The sequence below is a fragment of the Lissotriton helveticus genome, chromosome 2_1 (genome assembly GCF_964261635.1).
Source record: "Lissotriton helveticus chromosome 2_1, aLisHel1.1, whole genome shotgun sequence".
Classification (NCBI taxonomy): Eukaryota; Metazoa; Chordata; class Amphibia; order Caudata; family Salamandridae; genus Lissotriton; species Lissotriton helveticus.
Window position 1 is genome coordinate 263,774,052 of NC_136059.1, and position 20,779 is coordinate 263,794,830.

The 20,779-nt window shown below is 46.0% G+C and overlaps 1 protein-coding gene across 1 annotated transcript in view; it reads right to left on the reverse strand.

Moving 5' to 3' along the window:
• MYO5B (myosin VB) overlaps window positions 1–20,779 on the reverse strand; it is a 1,014,515-nt gene that overhangs the window by 169,864 nt on the left and 823,872 nt on the right. Inside the window, exon 18 of the mRNA XM_078674793.1 lies at window positions 18,238–18,349. Coding sequence (XP_078530919.1) covers window positions 18,238–18,349 — 112 coding nt within the window. The remainder of the gene's footprint in view (window positions 1–18,237; window positions 18,350–20,779) is intronic.

The window sequence follows — 20,779 nt, forward strand, 5'->3', positions numbered from 1 at the left end:
ATTGCAATAGTCAATGCGGGAGGTGACTAATGCAATCGTAACAGTTTTCCTTGCTTCGAGGGGCAGCAAGTCGCCTGATCGCAGATCACCTGTTGTACTCCCAACTTCTCACTACTACAAGGCCTGGCTTTAAAGTAACCAGCCAGGAACAGTGCAAGGATTGGTGGTGCTCCAGGCAAAATTGCATTTTGTCAGAGGACCTCACTCTGCCATCTAGCAAAATGGCAACTGATTTGACAATTTCACGTAACTTGGCGCCATCTAGTTGAAGCATTACTAATTGCTGCTTTAGCCTGCCATATTAAGCCACATTTCATAACATACATCATTTTGCATTCATGAGAGTGTGGCTGGGTGAATTCAAACGGTATTAAATATAGTTGGAATGGAAGTGCCTTAAAGGCCATGCAATTTGTGTAGTTATTGTCCTTTCTCTTTGATGACTCAGCAAAGTGCCAGACACATGTAAAAGAAACCCAAGCGTTGCATAAATTCCTTGCGGTGCAGCTGTCAGCTCAAACCATACACCAGTAGACGGTCTATACACTGCAAAATCAGCACGCACAGGGTTAAGGTAATTGCGCAACTGCACAATTATATTTGATTTTTTTCTGCAGTGCCAGCTCGCATGAACAGTCATTGAAATGCATTTTCCTGCTCTCATGAAAGATTTTGAAAACCTGCACATCTGGCTTCTTTTCCACTGCCCTAGGTGCAAACATCTGCAGACCGTCTGATACTGCTGTGCGCAGATGACAATTTCCTTCACCTGCTGTGACTCAGCAGCACTAACATCTGAGTGCAGCCCAGCAGCTGACTCTGCAGAAAATCCTCGCTGTAGACTTCTAGAAGGGGTCCTTTTCAGTTGATAAACACCTTCGATACCTAACATTAGCAATAATAGTAAACCAATAGTGCCTGCTGTTGAGGGCCATAACAGTTGTAAAAGGCTCTCAACCCCAGTTATGTTCCGAAGTTGTAGGCGAAGGCCTATAACAAGGAGAGGCCATTTAACAGCTGAAACAGCCTGCAGCCAAGGGCTATAAGGCCGTTGGACCATTTCACCCAAATAGGGTAAAATATTCGAAATTAAAAAGGGTGGAACGGAAAAACAATGACATGTTGGCGCATAAGGCCAGTACCAGTCAGTACAGACTCGGAGCAACTCCATTGTCTGCAAAGGAGCCCTCGACATGCCAATGTTCAGAAAATAACAATAATAATTACTCAATAAAGTAATGCTGGTTTTACAAACCTCAGAAGGATGAAAGGCTAAATTGGCCACGCAGGAATTACACCTTGTTATGTGCCTGTCACGCATGTCAGCAGTGACGGTTTAACTCATTGAGAGGCCTTGTTGGAGTACAGTTGCATGCAACTCAATGCAGAATCCATAAAGATACTGATTACTTTATGATGGGCAAGTTCCGTTCAGTGGTGGAATGAGGGCTTTAAGTGGGGAAGGTCTGAGGTGTCTCAGACCCGTTAGTAATTTAAAAAACTTTGAAACAGGACCCTATCAGGCTGTACATTCATGTTCTTAACTTTAATGGCAAAACACTGTTAATTTTGTTTTCAAGAATGACAGTAAAAATCCTTACGGTGCATTCCCTGTTATATTTCATATTGCATTTCCTAAGAGTATTTGCTTATTTTCAAGAGGTTGTGTTTCTATAGTTTTTTTCATGCAAAATATGATCTTGTATATACATACTTTAAACTGAGTTGTCTCCAGGTGTCTGTATAACTTCAGGTTGTGTTTGGGTGTTTATGCTACTGAAGATCTGAGAGCTCTCTGACTCTGAGGCTGAAAGCAGTGGCACTTTCTCACAGTGCCTGTCTGTGGGTCACACAGGTGTGTAGACTACATGCACATCCTATCTTTAACCTTTCTTGCAGAGTGCAAAGAGCGCTGGTCGCTTATGTGCCACATTTATTTGTGTGCAAGTGTGAGATTTGCTGTGGAGGATTTCAGAAAGATGTCGAGAGAAGGGGCGTGAGTGGCTAACAGAGAGAGCGAGAGACTGCAGAAGAAAGTAGTGTGAAAGGGTTCATGAGAGTGTCTGAGGTACAGCCCTTTCACATACCCAAGCAATGTTTATTTCACAGTCTCATACTTTAAGAATTGAAATATTTGTTATTCTAATTATTCACAAAAAACATTGTTATTCATGTATCTGATTGAACTAACAAGTACTAGCAAAGCCAATAGGTCTGTTTGTTTTATGCATATATGTTGGTTGTTCCGTGACATGCCTGGATTCAATTACAGAAAACACACACAGAGGCACTCATGTGGATTTTAGTTTACATGTCTTAAGCCACACCCTTAGAGTCACATGTCATGGAGAGGATGCTTGTTTCTTTGGCCGCGCCTCTTTTAAAGACCTCCACCTATTTTCATCCCACTAAAAGCACATAGAGGAATTGCTCTAGGCAAGGCGTTTTGACCTGTCTGTTTCTCATAAAGTTGACCAACCAGGCATAGGAGATAACTCTAATAAAGCTAAAGACTGCAAACGAAAGACACCACCATACGAAAACAAAGGTGTTCAATTTGGATGGAAACTTTGTCTTGAAGAAGGATTAATGACATGTGTTGTGCTTAAACCAAGGACATACAAATTATCTGTTAATTAGAAGACAATAATGTTGGAGAAAGATTACTAAGCTTAAATGATGACTTTTTGAAAACTCACAAGAAGAGATTTGATGATATAAATCACAACCGTAATTGAAACCACAATGGAAATAGCCCAAAAATACATCACTTTAGACCCACTCCATTTTGAAGATTTCTTTCACCAAAGATTCTTTACGTCAGAAAAGTGCAAGCTTAACTCGGGAACTGTTCCAAGAGAGGGAGTCGAGCCCTTTCACCAAAACCAAACTGACCACAATTTTCAGTTACGACAGAAGTATGCCTTCCTACTTACCACCAGGTGGACAACCACACAAATGTTATTTCATTGGGCAGGGGACCTAATTCCATTCCATTGCTAGAAAACACTCCAGTCACGGATTTTCTATTGCCCAGTAACAGGGCTGGATTGGAACCCCAAAGCAGCCCTGGCAAACTTTGTCACCATCCACCGTACGAGTGAGCCTGAAAAGTCCAAGTGGGCTTTTGGGGAGGCATTCTCCTCCCAAGAAAATGTGGGGTAAAATGGTGTATTCTACCACACGTTTTTCATGATATATTAAACTGCACTAGCTTTTAAAGCATAGTAAAATATAACCCTACAGTGCACCAGGATGGATCACTGAAACAATACCGAGGTCAAAGATTTAGAACTACAAGAATATCGAGGTAAAAATATAGAATACAAAATATCGGGCTCCTGTCTCCAAACAGGTAAGTACAAAAATATCGAATCAAAAATATCGATGTAAAAAATATAGTTAGTCAAAATATCGATTTTTTAAAAATGGTTTAAATTAATTAAAAATTAATGAAATAATAAATATAATTAACTTAAACATACTTAAAATACTTAAATAACCTCAAAATCAATCAATAAATAATGTAAGTAAAAAAAACATACAAATTGATTTGTTAATATATATATATATATATATATATATATATACATATATATATTATATATATATATATATAAACGTGATATTGATAAAAAATGTACAATATTTTTACCGTATGATAGCGGAAAGGGTACAATTTACTATTACCACTCCAGTGAATGCAACAGTAGGGAAAGCGTTGGATAGCGTAGGGGTAAAAATGACTATTCCCACTCCAGAGAGTGCAACAGTAGGGAAAGCGTAGGATAGCGTAGGGGTAAAAATTACTATTCCCACTCCAGAGAGTGCAACAGTAGGGAAAGTGTTGGATAGCGTAGGGGTAAAAATTACTATTCCCACTCCAGAGAGTGCAACAGTAGGGAAAGCGATGGATAGCGTAGGGGTAAAAATTACTATTCCAACTCCAGAGAGTGCAACAGTAGGGAAAGCGTTGGATAGCGTAGGGCTAAAAATTACTATTCCCACTCCAGAGAGTGCAACAGCAGGGAAAGCGTTGGATAGCGTAGGGGTAAAAATTACTATTCCCACTCCAGAGAGTGCAACAGTAGGGAAAGTGTTGGATAGCGTAGGGGTAAAAATTACTATTCCCACTCCAGTGAGTGCAACAGTAGGGAAAGCGTTGGATAGTGTAGGGGAAAAAATTACTATTCCAACTCCAGAGAGTGCAACAGTAGGGAAAGCGTTGGATAGCGGGAGGGTAAAAATTACTATTCCCACTCCAGAGAGTGCAACAGTAGGGAAAGCGTTGGATAGCGTAGGGGTGAAAATTACTATTCCCACTCTAGAGAGTGCAACAGTAGGGAAAGCGTTGGATAGCGTAGGGGTAAAATTTACTATTCCCACTCCAGTGCAACAGTAGGGAAAGTACAGATTTAATATATTAATAAGAATTAATTAAATATCTATACCAAGAAAATATTAATTAAAATAACTTACCAATTTAATAATATATAATAATTAATCAATTACAAATGCAAATTAATATTAATAAATACAATTATTTACCTATTAATACAAATTAATTACCAATTAATTAATACATGAAAAATAAATACCAATTAATAAATAAAAATGATTTACTTAATTACAATTAAATTACTTCACCCCTATTCCCATATAAACCCACAACAGAAAATAAATTAATAAAATTAATTTAATTATCAAATAATCAATTAATAAAAATAAATTACCAATTAAAAATTAATTAATTAATAATTAATTTACAATTCAAACTGAATACCAACAAATTAACATATTTAATTAATTACAAATAAATTACTTCCCACCCTATTGCCCTATAAACCCACAACCCGCTACAAAAAATAAATTAATTAAATTAACATAATTATCAATTAATCAATTAATTAACATTAATTACCAATCAAACTCTAATAAATTACCAATTAAAAAATAATTAACAATGAATTCAAAATAAATACCAATTAAAAAATGAACATAATTAATTAAAATTAAATTACTTCCCACCCTATTCCCCTATAAACCCGCTACGGAAAATAAATTAATAAAATAAACAGAATTATCAATTAATTAATTAAAATACATTACCAATTAAAAATCAATTAACAATTAATTCAAAATGAATTCCAATTAATAAATTAACATTTTTAATTAATTACAATTAAATTACTTCCCACCCTATTCCCCTATAAACCCACAACCCGCTACAGAATTAGATTACGCAACAATTAAATAACATAAAAAAACACTTAAAAAATTTGATATTATTAAAAATTCGATATATTTAAATACCTATATTATATACTTAGATATTTTGACTTTCTATATTTCAAAAATCGATATTACTTACCTTCAATTCGATATTTTTAACCACTATATTCTGTCCATTCGATACTATGTCCATTCTATATTTTTAACTCGATATTATGTCCATTCTATATTTTTCCGTGGATCTTATGTCTGTTCACCCACCAGGATACAACAGTCTTTTGTAGGGCTCTTCAATGAATCCCCCAATATCACCCTCCAACTGTGCCTCTCATCTCTCCATAGCCAATCACTCACATATATTTAATTTATTTAATAGTGTCTCTCATACCAGTGTAAGGTTCCAGAGCTCTTTACATTACACACACATACAGTGATAATGAATCATACATGTGTAAATCGGTGTATAGAAAATGTTACATAAGACAAAGGGGACTACAAGGTGTAGGAGTCAAGTGTCATCCATACTGGTAGGCATTTTTTAATAGCACTTTGTTAGACCTGGTCTCCCCTACATTTTTTCCCTTCTTGCCTCCCATTTTTACCTTACCTTTTGTTGGACTTAGGACTCTGGGCGCCTCACCGCTGCTAAACAGTGCTGAGGTGCAGGTGCTCTTCCCTAAAACCTTGTGAGGCTGGCATATCTGCCACAAGCCACTGCTACCGCAGTAAGGTTTAATCCTCCATTGGCTAACATTGGGAACCTCCCCTTATGGACTAACTTCTGACAGGGACCTAATAAGTCTATCATGTTTGGTCTTGTTGGACTCGGGGCGGGGAACCCTTTCCAATGATATATAGGGTTTGGGCATTTCTTCGCTAGGAATCCCACTTTTATAAAGGGGACCTTTTCCTGCCTACACTTAGATTAGGCTGCAGACTCCCCCCTCCCCTCTGCATACTGATAGCCTGCCTGAGTTGGGAGGTGGGAGTGGTGATTCATACCTTCTTCCCTGGGATGAGCTGTGATGGGCTGCCCACTGTAGCCTTAACGGCCTGTCTCTCGTCACTGTGACAGCTAGGTCAGGGAAAGTAGGGAACATACCAGAACTCCCTGGACTCTTCCAGAAGCCCCTGCCCCCCAGACCCTTCCAGAGACTTCTACCACTTTCTAGCCTTTAGACTGAAAGATATATAAGGGAGGGTCCTGGCCTCACATTCTTGTTACACTGCTGGACCTGGGAGAATCCCTGCTGGAGTGAGGACTGCTGCGCAAGAGGATTGCCACTGGGAAGGAGGCTGACTGCTCCAAGGAACTGCTGCCCCACAACCTGCTGAGCTGCCCTACTATCTGCTGATCCTGCCCTGCATGGGGGACTGCAACATCACCACCAGAGTGTCTCCACAACATCCCAAAGGAACTACTTTTCTTTGAACCACATTTTAAAGAATCTTCAACCTTTTAAAGATTGCCTTTTTGGGACTGCACCCTTTTTAAGCTAAAGGAAACTACCTGTCCTTGGACCACAGCGTTTTAAAGACTGCCCTTTGGAACAGCAACAACACTCTCAAGATTTGCCCTGCAACGCTGTGCATGCCCTCAGCACTGCTTGCCCCGTTATCCTCCCGAGGGCTCTGTGATTGCCTCTGCTTCTGGAGCAAGCTGATTGAAACTGGCCCTGAGGTCACCGCCACTGGGACCGGAGCACGCTGTGTAGCGCTGAGAAGCGAAGCACTGTGTGACAGGAGGCTCCGTCGTTGCCCCGGACTTGGAGGCACTGTTAAGCGCTGTGCTAAAGGAGTGCTGTGTGGCCGTGACCCCCACCCGTGCAGCGCCTGCTGAACCCGAGGCCCCAGGGGGAGAGGAGCCTCGCACCCGCAACCACCACCCCCGGTAACGCCTCAGTGCAACCAGGCTGCTGCGAGGGGGCGGGGTGCGGGGTGCGGGTTGGCCGGGTACCTGGAGTGTGGGCTTTGTGCTTGGCTGGGAACCGTCCTTCACTGACCGGCCTAGGGGGGCATAATTACTTGGTAATTGGCACTTGGGCATTTTTTAGCATTACCAGCAGCGCCTGGGCAGCCGCACTTCCTACGCTGGGAGCATCATTTCTATGAGAGGCACACTTATTACGCTACAAGGGAACTTTGGCCTAAGAACCTTCCCCCAGTGAATTCTGACCATAAGAACCTACCTCAAGTGAACTGTTGCCATCCAAGGACACTGTGAGAAAGACATTACCAGCAGGAGCCCTTGGCACACCTGAGGTTTTGGTGATTTGATCAGGCCTGGGAACTGGATTCATTCTTATTGATTATTGATCTTGCTTGGAAACTAGAATCCTTTTTAGTATTGATCAGGCCTGGGAACTGGATTCATTCTTATTGATTATTGATCTTGCTTGGAAACCGGAATCCTTTTTATTATTGATCAGGCCTGGGAACTGGATTCATTCTTATTGATTATTGATCTTGCTTGGAATCTGGAATCCTTTTCATTATTGATCTTGCCTGGAGCTGGATTTACCTGCTTTTGGTTCTCGCATAATTTTTAGATAAAGAAATTCTTATTCTTATACAAAACTGGTGTGGTGTTCCTTTTGTGAGTGTTTTTACTGTGTCATCGCCGTTGTGTGTTGCACAAATACTTTACACATTGCCTCTGAAGTTACGCCTTTGCTGCTCTGCGCCAAGCTACCAGGTCGGAAGCGGTGGTCCCTACTTGGACTAGGGTGCATAACCCTGCCAACTAGAGACCCCGGTTCTAACATTGGTGATCGAGCGGTGGGATAGGACTTGTGCTTGTGTAACACCACGCAGCGACGCAGTGTACACCGCAACCCTACACCTGACTCTACTGAATTTTTGTCTACCCTCTCCAATTGGCATTTTTGATTTTTTTTTTTTTTTTTTTTTTTTTTTAAATTCTCCCTGAGTGGCTGCTCTTTTTAAAAGTCCTTTTGCCTAAGTCCCATTGGTTTTCTCTACAAACGTCTGAGTACCCACCTAGCAACATGGAATTCGAGCTGGCCAATCTGGAAGTTTACACAGTGGCGCAACTCAAAGAGTTCTGCGAGGAGAAAGGTGTGCCCTTCAAGCGTAGCGCCAAGAAGGCAGAGCTTCAGAAAGCTTTGAGAGCATGGGTAACAGCCCACTCAGAAGGAGATGGGGACGAGCAAGGACCAGAGCATGACGCCACAGGAAACGTGGACCTACTGCACTTGGCGGGAAATGGTAATTTGTTACCAGGTACAAGGGTACCTTCCAGGGCAGGCAGTAGTGTGTCAGTGAAGAGCCTGTCCGTAGAGGACCTGGAGGACAGGAGGGAGGAGAGACAGCTCAAGTTGGAGCTTGCCAAGCTGGAGAAAGAGCGGGAAAGAGAAAGGTGGGCCATGGAGCAGGATCGCGAGAACAAGCGACTGGCTATGCGGGAAAAAGAACTTGCCCTGGCTATGCGGGAAAAAAAACTTGCCCATGAGCTCAGCCTGAAGGAACTGGAAATCCGGGCCCTAGAAGTAGGGGCCAAGAGCAACAAGAATGGTGGCAGCGTACCTATGGAAGCTTCACGTGAGTCCAGGGTCTTTATGCCTAAAGATGTGATGGCCAGTTTTAAGGTGGGGGATAACATTGATAAGTGGTTAGCCGCCTATGAGGTGTCTTTAAGAGCCCATGGGGTCCCAGAGAGTTATTGGGGGGGTGGTTTGTATAAGTACCTACCTCCAGATGTTAGGGACACCCTCCTTTACCTAGAGAAGGAAGACCAGACTAACTATTCTGTCATGAAAGCCGCATTGCTTAAGAGGTTCGGTCTTACCCCTGAGAGGTATAGGCAGAGGTTTAGGAATAGCCACAAACTTCCCACACAGAACTGGGTAGACTTCCTGGACTACGCTAGTAAAGCTTTAGATGGTTGGGTGCGGGGCAGCAATGTGCATGACTATGAAGGGTTGTATGACTTGTTTTTAAGAGAGCACCTTCTAGAGAAATGTTTTCCAGAGCTGCGCCAACACCTGGTTGACCGCAAGTTGACCAATCCTAGGAAGTTGCGGAGGAGGCGGACACCTGGGTCAGTACCAGGCTGTCCAACAAGGGTTCTGGGGGGACTCCCAAAGGGGTGGTCAGGGTTCCTACCAGAAGAAAGAGGGGAGAGACAAAAAGAAAGAGTTTCCCAAAGGCCCCCAAAATAATTCACAAGGGAAAGGGTCTGGGTCCCAGCCCCAATCTGGCCACCAGAAGCCCACTTATCCTGACAAAGGTCAGCAGCCCAGAATTGTCCGGTGCTATGAGTGTGGTGAACTTGGATACTACAAGGAGGATCCCAAGTGTCGCAAGAGAGCACCACAGCCCACTGGAGGTAAAAACCCCGGGGTGGCTAGTGTAGCGCTTGGGGAGGAGCTGTCCCTAGATGATGGGAGTGAGGGGGCAGGGCTTGTCCTAGTGTCTCTGGGAGACAGTGAGATGGTTCCCAAGGTCCATGTGCCCTCAAATACTACCAAGTATAGGCAGTGGGTCACCCTCAATGGTCGGGGGGTGGAGGCCCTGAGGGACACAGGTGCCAGCATGACTATGGTAAGGAGTCAGCTGGTGTCCCCAGAGCAAATAATTCCCGATGCAGTCCATCCAGTTGTGATGGCTGACAACAGGGGGTTCAGAAAAGGGGGTGGTGATGAACAGAGTGTCTGAATTAAGCAGACCACTCTTACCCAGTCTAAAAATCAGGGCTTGATCCATCACCGTTTTTTAGCTCACTGCACCATCCCAGCTCAGAACCTGGCTATATGCAAATTAGTCTGTTCCTGTCCCGGTGCATGATGGGAACAGGGCAAACCAAACTACCAAGCCAATTCTTATACTGGGAAGGAAACAAGCTTCCGGGGACCGGTTTCTGGCATTTCAGCCGTCGTCGGCCCGGCTTGCTTGAATCCTGATGGTGCAATGAGCAAGGGACTCACATCTGAGTATACCCTTCCACGCTTATGGTGGACAAAATGATTCAGCCAGGTTCTGAGCTGGGATGGGGCAGTGAGCTAAATAACGGTGATGGATCAAGCCCTGATCTTTGGACTGGGTAAGAGTGGTCTGCTTAATTCAGACACTCTGTTCATCACCACCCCCTTTTCTGAATCATTTTGTCCACCATAAGCGTGGAAGGGTATACTCAGACATGAGTCCCTTGCTCACTGCTCCATCAGGATTCAAGCAAGCCGGGCCGACGACGCCTGAAATGGCAGAAACCAGTCCCCGGAAGCTTGTCTCCTTTCTGGTGAAGAATTGGCTTGGTAGTTTGGTCTGCCCTGTTCCCATGATGCACTGGGCCAGGGACAGACTAATTTGCATATAGCCAGGTTCTGAGTTGGGATGGGGCAGTGAGCTAAATAACGGTGATGGATCAAGCCCTGATCTTTGGACTGGGTAAGAGTGGTCTGCTTAATTCAGACACTCTGTTCATCACCACCCCCTTTTCTGAATCATTTTGTCCACCATAAGCGTGGAAGGGTATACTCAGACATGAGTCCCTTGCTCACTGCTCCATCAGGATTCAAGCAAGCCGGGCCGACGACGCCTGAAATGGCAGAAACCGGTCCCCGGACGCTTGTCTCCTTTCTGGTGAAGAATTGGCTTGGTAGTTTGGTCTGCCCTGTTCCCATGATGCACTGGGCCAGGGACAGACTAATTTGCATGTAGCCAGGTTCTGAGCTGGGATGGGGCAGTGAGCTAAATAACGGTGATGGATCAAGCCCTGATCTTTGGACTGGGTAAGAGTGGTCTGCTTAATTCAGACACTCTGTTCATCACCACCCCCTTTTCTGACAGCAGGGGGGGTCACTATCCCATAGCACAGGTTCCATTTGAGTGGGGAGGGGTTTCAGGCCTTTTAAGCGTTGCTGTGAGCCCTGCCATGCCAGTGGACTGTCTGTTAGGGAATGACCTAGAGCATACTGCCTGGAAGGAGGTAGCGCTCAAAGCGCATGTGGAGATGCTGGGGTTACCGGAGTGGATTTGTGCTACCACACGGTCTATGGCTGCCTGGAAAGGGAGTCAGCCAGGGCTGGAGCCTGGAAAAATGGCCCAGCCAGCTGCTAAGAAGGGAGGAGACCGAGGGCGTGGGAAGCCCGCCCTGGTGCAGTCACCCCGTGAGATGGATGGGGCACCTGAGGAGGTCGCACCGGAGTCCACGGAGGGGGACGTTGTTCCCTTGGGGGACCTACCTACCCCTGCAGGGTGGCAGGTGGAAGGAGGGCCCACCAGGGAGGAGTTTTGCCGTGCACAGAAGGAGTGCCCCACCCTTGAGGGCATGAGGCGACAGGCCGAAGCCCAAGCAGCAGGCAATGCCTCCGCAAAGTATCATATTTACTGGGAGGATGGGCTCCTTTACAGTGAGCCCAAGGCTCCTGTGCATGGGTCATCAAGGGCCTTAGTGGTCCCCCAGTGCTACAGGGCCTTTCTTTTGGAACTGGCCCATGAGATCCCTTTGGCAGGACACTTGGGCCAAGACAAGACCTTTGCTAGGCTTGTCCCACATATTTATTGGCCGCAGATGAGGATCTCCTCAGATACATTCTGCAGGACCTGTCTGACCTGTCAAGCTAGTGGGAAAACTGGGACTAAGCTGAAGGCTCCCCTGGAACCGCTGCCTGTCGTTAGCACCCCCTTTGAGAGGGTGGGCATCGACATTGTTGGGCCTATGGATCCACCGACTTCTTCTGGTCACAGGTTTATCCTGGTTCTGGTGGACCACGCCACCCGGTACCCAGAGGCTATTCCTCTGAGAACCATCACTGCACCTGCAGTGGCACGGGCCCTGATGGTGATTTTTACAAGAGTGGGTTTTCCCAAAGAGGTGGTGTCCGACAGGGGTACCAATTTTATGTCTGCCTACATGCAAGCCATGTGGAAAGAGTGTGGGGTTACTTATAAGTTCTCCACCCCTTACCACCCACAGACCAATGGTCTCGTGGAGAGATTTAACAAGACCCTAAAGGGCATGATCAGGAGTCTGCCTGAGGGCCTGAGGAAAAAGTGGGACATCCTCTTGCCCTGTTTGTTGTTTTCCTACAGGGAGGTACCGCAGAAAGGAGTGGGATTCAGCCCCTTTGAGCTTTTGTATGGTCACCCTGTTAGAGGACCTCTCAGTTTAGTGAAGGATGGGTGGGAGAAGACTCCAAGGAGGCTTCCCCAAGATGTAGTGAGCTACATGCTGGCCTTCCGCAGCCAAATGGCTAAGTTGTGGAAGCAAGCTTCTGACAACTTAGAGGCCAGCCAGGCGGTGATGAAGGAATGGTACGACCAGAATTCTCACCCTGTGGAGCTGGAACCTGGACAGAAGGTGTGGGTCATGGAGCCTGGGGAGCTTAGTGCCCTCCAGGATCGCTGGACTGGCCCTTATGAGATATTGGAAAAGAAGGGTAAGGCCACTTACCTAGTGGACCTTAAGACCCCCAGGCAGCCCCACCGGGTGCTAAAGGCAACCGCCTCAAACCCCACCATGAGAGGTCTGAGCTCACCTTACTGATGGTGACTGATGGGGCCGAGGAAGAGGAAAGTGAACCTCTCCCGGACCTCTTTGCTTCCAAAGAGAAGGATGGATCGGTGGAGGGAGTGGTCCTCTCCCCATCCTTGACTTCTGAGCAACAGAGGGACTGTCGCCAGGTCCTGGGGCAGTTCGCCTCAGTGTTTTCCCTTATCCCTGGGATTACCCACCTGTGTACCCATGATGTGGACACAGGAGACAGCCCCCCTGTCAAGTCCAAGTCTTACAGGTTGTCGGATAAGGTGAAGGCCAGCATCCAGAGTGAGGTCACTAAGATGCTGGAATTGGGGGTGATAAAGCCCTCCAACAGCCCTTGGTCCAGTCCGGTGGTTCTGGTACCAAAAGCTGCCCCACCAGGCACCACACCAGAACTTAGGTTCTGTGTTGATTACAGGGGACTGAACTCTGTGACCAAGACTGACGCTCATCCTATCCCGAGGGCGGATGAGCTCATTGACAGGTTGGGGGCTGCCCGATACCTGAGTACCTTTGACCTCACGTTGGGGTACTGGCAGATCGCCCTAACAGATGGAGCTAAAGAGAGGTCCCCCTTTTCCACCCCAGAGGGCCACTACCAGTTCAGAGTGATGCCCTTTGGATTGAAAAACGCTCCTGCCACCTTCCAGGGGCTGGTGAACCGGGTCCTCTCCGGTTTAGAGGCCTTCTCTGCTGCCTACCTGGACGACATAGCTGTCTTCAGTAGCAGCTGGGAGGACCATTTGGGTCACCTCCAGGAAGTGCTTCAGGCTCTGCAGCAGGCAGGCCTGACTATCAAAGCTAGCAAATGCCAGATAGGGCAGGGGTCGGTAGTCTACCTAGGACACTTGGTAGGCGGGGGCAAGGTGCAGCCCCTACAGGCCAAGATAGAAACCATCCTGGCCTGGGAGCCTCCCAAAACACAGACTGAGGTCAGGGCATTCCTGGGCCTCACAGGTTACTACCGCAGATTTGTCAAGGGCTATGGCACCATTGTGGCCCCCTTGACTGAGCTAACCTCTAAGAAATACCCTAGGAAAGTGATCTGGACAGAGGCTTGCCAAAAAGCCTTTGACTCTCTAAAGCGGGCCATGTGCACCGCTCCTGTGCTCCGGGCCCCTGACTTCTCCAAAGAGTTCATTGTCCAAACAGACGCCTCAGAGCATGGCATAGGGGCGGTACTTTCGCAACTCAATGAGGAGGGTAGGGACCAACAAGTAGCCTTCATCTCCAGGAGGCTGCTCCCCCGAGAACAGCGGTGGAGTGCGATAGAGAGAGAAGCCTTCGCGGTGGTCTGGGCTGTAAAGAAGCTGAGGCCATATCTGTTTGGCTCCCACTTCCTGATCCAGAATGACCACCGGCCCCTCAGGTGGTTCATGCAAATGAGGGGCGAGAATCCCAAATTGTTGAGGTGGTCCATTTCTCTACAGGGGATGGACTTCAGGGTGGAACACAGACCCGGAGTAGACCACGCCAATGCTGACGGTCTCTCTCGGTTTTTCCGCCTTAGTGATGAGACCTCCCTGGAGGTTGGGTAGTTCTCCCCACTTTCAGCTGGGGGGGACACGTGTTAGACCTGGTCTCCCCTACATTTTTTCCCTTCTTGCCTCCCATTTTTACCTTACCTTTTGTTGGACTTAGGACTCTGGGCGCCTCACCGCTGCTAAACAGTGCTGAGGTGCAGGTGCTCTTCCCTAAAACCTTGTGAGGCTGGCATATCTGCCACAAGCCACTGCTACCGCAGTAAGGTTTAATCCTCCATTGGCTAACATTGGGAACCTCCCCTTATGGACTAACTTCTGACAGGGACCTAATAAGTCTATCATGTTTGGTCTTGTTGGACTCGGGGCGGGGAACCCTTTCCAATGATATATAGGGTTTGGGCATTTCTTCGCTAGGAATCCCACTTTTATAAAGGGGACCTTTTCCTGCCTACACTTAGATTAGGCTGCAGACTCCCCCCTCCCCTCTGCATACTGATAGCCTGCCTGAGTTGGGAGGTGGGAGTGGTGATTCATACCTTCTTCCCTGGGATGAGCTGTGATGGGCTGCCCACTGTAGCCTTAACGGCCTGTCTCTCGTCACTGTGACAGCTAGGTCAGGGAAAGCAGGTAACATACCAGAACTCCCTGGACTCTTCCAGAAGCCCCTGCCCCCCAGACCCTTCCAGAGACTTCTACCACTTTCTAGCCTTTAGACTGAAAGATATATAAGGGAGGGTCCTGGCCTCACATTCTTGTTACACTGCTGGACCTGGGAGAATCCCTGCTGGAGTGAGGACTGCTGCGCAAGAGGATTGCCACTGGGAAGGAGGCTGACTGCTCCAAGGAACTGCTGCCCCACAACCTGCTGAGCTGCCCTACTGTCTGCTGATCCTGCCCTGCATGGGAGACTACATCACCACCAGAGTGTCTCCACAACATCCCAAAGGAACTACTTTTCTTTGAACCACATTTTAAAGAATCTTCAACCTTTTAAAGATTGCCTTTTTGGGACTGCACCCTTTTTAAGCTAAAGGAAACTACCTGTCCTTGGACCACAGCGTTTTAAAGACTGCCCTTTGGAACAGCAACAACACTCTCAAGATTTGCCCTGCAACGCTGTGCCTGCCCTCAGCACTGCTTGCCCCGTGATCCTCCCGAGGGCTCTGTGATTGCCTCTGCTTCTGGCGCAAGCTGACTGAAACTGGCCCTGAGGTCACCGCCACTGGGACCGGAGCACGCTGTGTAGCGCTGAGAAGCGAAGCGCTGTGTGACAGGAGGCTCCGTCGTTGCCCCGGACTTGGAGGCACTGTTAAGCGCTGTGCTAAAGGAGTGCTGTGTGGCCGTGACCCCCACCCGTGCAGCGCCTGCTGAGCCCGAGGCCCCAGGGGGAGAGGAGCCTCGCACCCGCAACCACCACCCCAGGTAACGCCTCAGTGCAACCAGGCTGCTGCGAGGGGGCGGGGTGCGGGTTGGCCGGGTACCTGGAGTGTGGGCTTTGTGCTTGGCTGGGAACCGTCCTTCACTGACCGGCCTACGGGGGCATAATTACTTGGTAATTGGCACTTGGGCATTTTTTAGCATTACCAGCAGCGCCTGGGCAGCCGCACTTCCTACGCTGGGAGCATCATTTCTATGAGAGGCACACTTATTACGCTACAAGGGAACTTTGGCCTAAGAACCTTCCCCCAGTGAATTCTGACCATAAGAACCTACCTCAAGTGAACTGTTGCCATCCAAGGACACTGTGAGAAAGACATTACCAGCAGGAGCCCTTGGCACACCTGAGCTTTTGGTGATTTGATCAGGCCTGGGAACTGGATTCATTCTTATTAATTATTGATCTTGCTTGGAAACTGGAATCCTTTTTAGTATTGATCAGGTCTGGGAACTGGATTCATTCTTATTGATTATTGATCTTGCTTGGAAACCGGAATCCTTTTTATTATTGATCAGGCCTGGGAACTAGATTCATTCTTATTGATTATTGATCTTGCTTGGAAACTGGAATCCTTTTCATTATTGATCTTGCCTGGAGCTGGATTTAACTGCTTTTGGTTCTCGCATAATTTTTAGATAAAAAAATTCTTATTCTTATACAAAACTGGTGTGGTGTTCCTTTTGTGAGTGTTTTTACTGTGTCATCGCCGTTGTGTGTTGCACAAATACTTTACACATTGCCTCTGAAGTTACGCCTTTGCTGCTCTGCGCCAAGCTACCAGGTCGGAAGCGATGGTCCGTACTTGGACTAGGGTGCATAACCCTGCCAACTAGAGACCCCGGTTCTAACACACTTGCACTGGAGAAACACAAAATCAGGATTCAGAACTTAATACAGTGGTTAGGGTTGGCTTTACTAATAATGTATTTCTACCCACACAAACCGTTGTTAGCATTATTAAGATAATGAAAGACTGGGAAAAACACTTTCTAATCTGTACCGTGTAGTTTGTATGCAGCTCTTTGATGGCAGTTCATAGCTCACTGTGCTAGATTATGATTGCAATTTATGAACTGCACAGTAACAAAAAGATCTCTGAGAAAAAAGCAGTAACCCACTGAGTTATTGTCATATTCAGCGGCGTGATCAGACAAGGCAAGCGGCAAGGGAAAGACCGTAGCGCATTACGGAACAAAGACTACAAATCCCAGCGGCAGCCGAGGAAACTACACATCCCGTGAGACACTGCGCCGCGCATGCGCGAACAGCCATGGCGTATGTAGCTATGGCGGTGCCGAGGGAACACATCGGATATTGACGAGACCGACGGAAGACGGGAAGACGCTGGAAGGTAAGGGACTCGCGTTTCCTGTTCACTGCTTTGTAGCCGTTAGCGGACCCGCACAAACCGCCTCTGTTTACAGACTTGTCTTGCATGCACGCCACGCCCCAGAGAGGGCAAGAGACAGACATTCGCGTCTTCATGCACACCAAGCCCCAGTGAGGGCAATACTTAGAGGGGAAGACGCGCCTTCGCGCATTCATACACACAAAGCCCCGGAGAGGGCAAGACTTAGTTGAGCAGACACTCAATAGCGTATTCATGTACACCAAGCCCCGGAGAGGGCAAGACTGAGTTGAGCAAATGCTCATTTGCGTATACACGCACGCCAAGCCCCGGAGAGGGCAAGACACAGACTAACAGACTCTTAGGCTCAAGACAGTCACAAGAGCCGGTATTACCAAGGTCTTTGGTGCTATCTAAACCAAGACTCACTGTACCCCACGTTGGAAGGTGCCGGGACCGGCATCACTGCGGGGGACGGTTTCAGAAAAACTGGCTAGTTGTTCAAGGTTCGAGTGGCATTGTCGGCCACTGCTTAGCACAGTGCCCACCGTTGAGGAGTGTCAGGACGACACTCATGCGTAGGACGGTTTAGAATACAACTAGAGTGTTCATGAGTGGTGTAACTCAAACATACGTTGTCCTGTATTATATCTATCTGAGATCATAAAAGCCTGATCCAACTTTCACACAGACTGTGGTTGCTTTCTTTCTGTACTAGTGCTATAGGTTATTGAGGTCACGTAACCATCCAATCCTGTGGGCAGTCAGGGTTTACAGTTATGCACATAAAATACTGTTCTGTGATCTGCATGGTAAACACTCTTTGTAGGAGGATATTAACCATCTGCACTACCTTACCTCATCAGAGTTATCTTGACACTTTCATTGTTGCCTGAAAACTGCTGGATATACAATGAACACTGCAACTGGTGCTTTAAAAATTGCAGCCCTGTCATAAAACCAGCCCCCCACCCTTCTAGCCTCCCAGGGAAATACCCAATGCCCAGAACGGCCAGTCCAGCCTTGCTCAGTAAATTTAGAATCTATGCCCGACATTTGCTATCATCTGTTTGAGATCTGTTCCATTATGTACATCCGGCGCACCATCCTACTCTCAGCACACCCATGCTTTTGTTCTTCAAGAAACAGTACTTGCTTATGGCTATCCCAGTGCATATACAAACCATGTCCTGAAGCTCTAAAGACCAGAGTCTGGACGGCCCACAGGACTTACCCTCACAAGGTTCTCCAGCAGATTCTTGCATATGAGCTTCTTATCCGTTTGATGGACATCCCTCTTCTTCATCAGGACCCGGTACCTGTTGAAGAAGTCATGGTAGGTCCACCTGAAACCAAGAAGACACCAACCAGTTAGCATATCTGGTGAAACTCCCTGAGATGGTTCTCACTGCGCAAATATTTAACATCGGTCAGGCAAAAGGGCAGGAATATTTCCTTTGACCACAAAAAATCGCTTTAGAAAAATGAAACAAATACTTGCAATTACGAGCTGTTTTTCATGGAGTCTTTATCAGCTGTAAACCAAATCACTCCTCAAATTTGTAGCCTGTATTTTAATTTCTTATTAGTTGCATTGTGAAAAGTTTTCCAAAGGATTAAAATGTTGAGACAGTTTCAATTTTATAGTAAAAGGAATCAACCTGAACAAACACATAATCCAAAGTAATCATTATTTGAGACGTGGTAAACAATACTTTTCTCATGGTACTTTGAGGTAATAACATGGAATTTGATCTTTACATCATAGTACTAAAACTATTAGTGCGTGGTTATTATTGCGGTTTCTCTATATAACTTGTTATTGGGTCACACTTATTTTCACTGCCATGACAGGAACATGTATATTCATTTTTGTGTTCACACGACTAAGCCTGAACTGCTGAATGGAATAACTCCATATTTGGCAGGAAGCTAGATGTTGGTCCAGAAAGCATGCTTTTTGTAATTTGGTGTAAATCCATTCAGTAGTTTCAGGGAAATTAAAGTTTAAAAAATATAGATGTCTTGGGACGCGAGTCATTGCAGTGGACTTGTGGATCCGACTAAAATTTGATTGGCTGTCAACACTTCAACCAGGAAGTGTTGGAAGCCATCCAAGAAAAGAAGTAAAAAATAAAGGAAAGGGGGCATGGTAGGAACACCCTGAGCCCCCAGATATGGTGGGGGGTGGTCCCGCAGGGACCTGGCTGGAATTTAAAAGCTTTTTCTTTTTTAAATTTTGCCGCAGACTCTTGTGTGGACCTGCGAATCCGTAGCAAAATGCCCAGGTTGTCCAAATACCATGGGCATGGTAAAAATAAAGGAGGGGGTGCACAGGCCCCCCTCCTCAATTGGCTAAACAAAGCCCCGGGGACCGCCACCTTCCCTGGACAGTCATAATTATATATGCGGGGGAAACTTGCATCTCACCCGCTTCCCCGGGGACTGCCACCTCTCCTGGGCTAAAATAAATAAGAATGTGTTGGTAACTGAGTGGATTTGTGTGTAGACCTATGAATCAGTGAGTGGGGGTATAACTACTAGTATTGGTGTGTCAATGCTTTTGAGGATGGTAGTATGGAAATTGGATTGGGCAGCGTATAAAAGGTTATATTGGGGTATGAGTGGGTGCATCAGAAATTCTCTGGATGATGTCATCAGTGATGTCATTTGAGATGTCATCCGTGATGTCATTGACCATGTCATGAGATATGTAACATGTGAGGTCATTAGCAGTGCATTGCGTGGGTGCAAATTATAGTTAGCTCACCTAATTATAACTGCTGAATTTCACTGGATTCGTACGAGTGAAACCTGAGTTTAATTACAACGTCCCTGTAACCTTTGTTTTTTTCACTAGAAATGTATATCTATCTATCTATCTATAGATATGGATCTATATCGATAGATAGATCGATAGATAGATAGATAGATATATCCGCGAAGAACCCCAAAATTCAGCTTTTCCACTATTCACTCCCTCTGTTGCCTGATGGATTCAAAGGCTGGTTTTCTTTCTGTTTGTGTATTTGTGGAGAGGGGGGAGGCAGGGGCTGGGTAGAGTCACCACTCGTTTCTTCATTACTTGAAGGTTATTCTATATATGTCATATGAATACATATTTTATTATATGATACCCCAGATCTTGATCACATTATATAAATAAATAAACATCCGAATAAATAATTCAACACTGAAGTGCTACATAAACTTGCATCATGCGTCATCATTGTAAATCCGAGAGAAGTCGTCAAGGGCAGTACTGAAGTTTTTACTTATTCATTTATCAATAGTCTTTTAAGAGTACAGACATCTCCATAGGGATGGTAGAGGCGTTTTTCTCAAGTAAACATAATCTTAATACTATTAAACATTTTATACATTTCCAGTTTGCTATGTTTTTTTGTAGGTGCTCACATGAGATAAAACTGATTTTTCGTGACTTAAAGTGATACAAACTACAGCAGGGATCAAACTTCCTTCACAAAATACATTTTGCACTGAAAAGTTGATGCGAGTCGGCTCGACTTGCTGTGATTCTGGCCAAATCATTTACTCTCCCCGTGCCAACCAAAAAATGAATGTTCTTGTGTAATGTAACTGGTACTCATGTAAAGCGCTCCAATACACGTGCTGTATACAATTGCAACAAAAAAGTCCAAAATAGCTTTATGTCACATCACGAAATACCTTCGGTGATGAATGCAAAGGGGCGTAACAGGTCAGGAACAGCACAAACTAGGATTCGTCAGAAAACTAGATCTCTTAAAGTAACA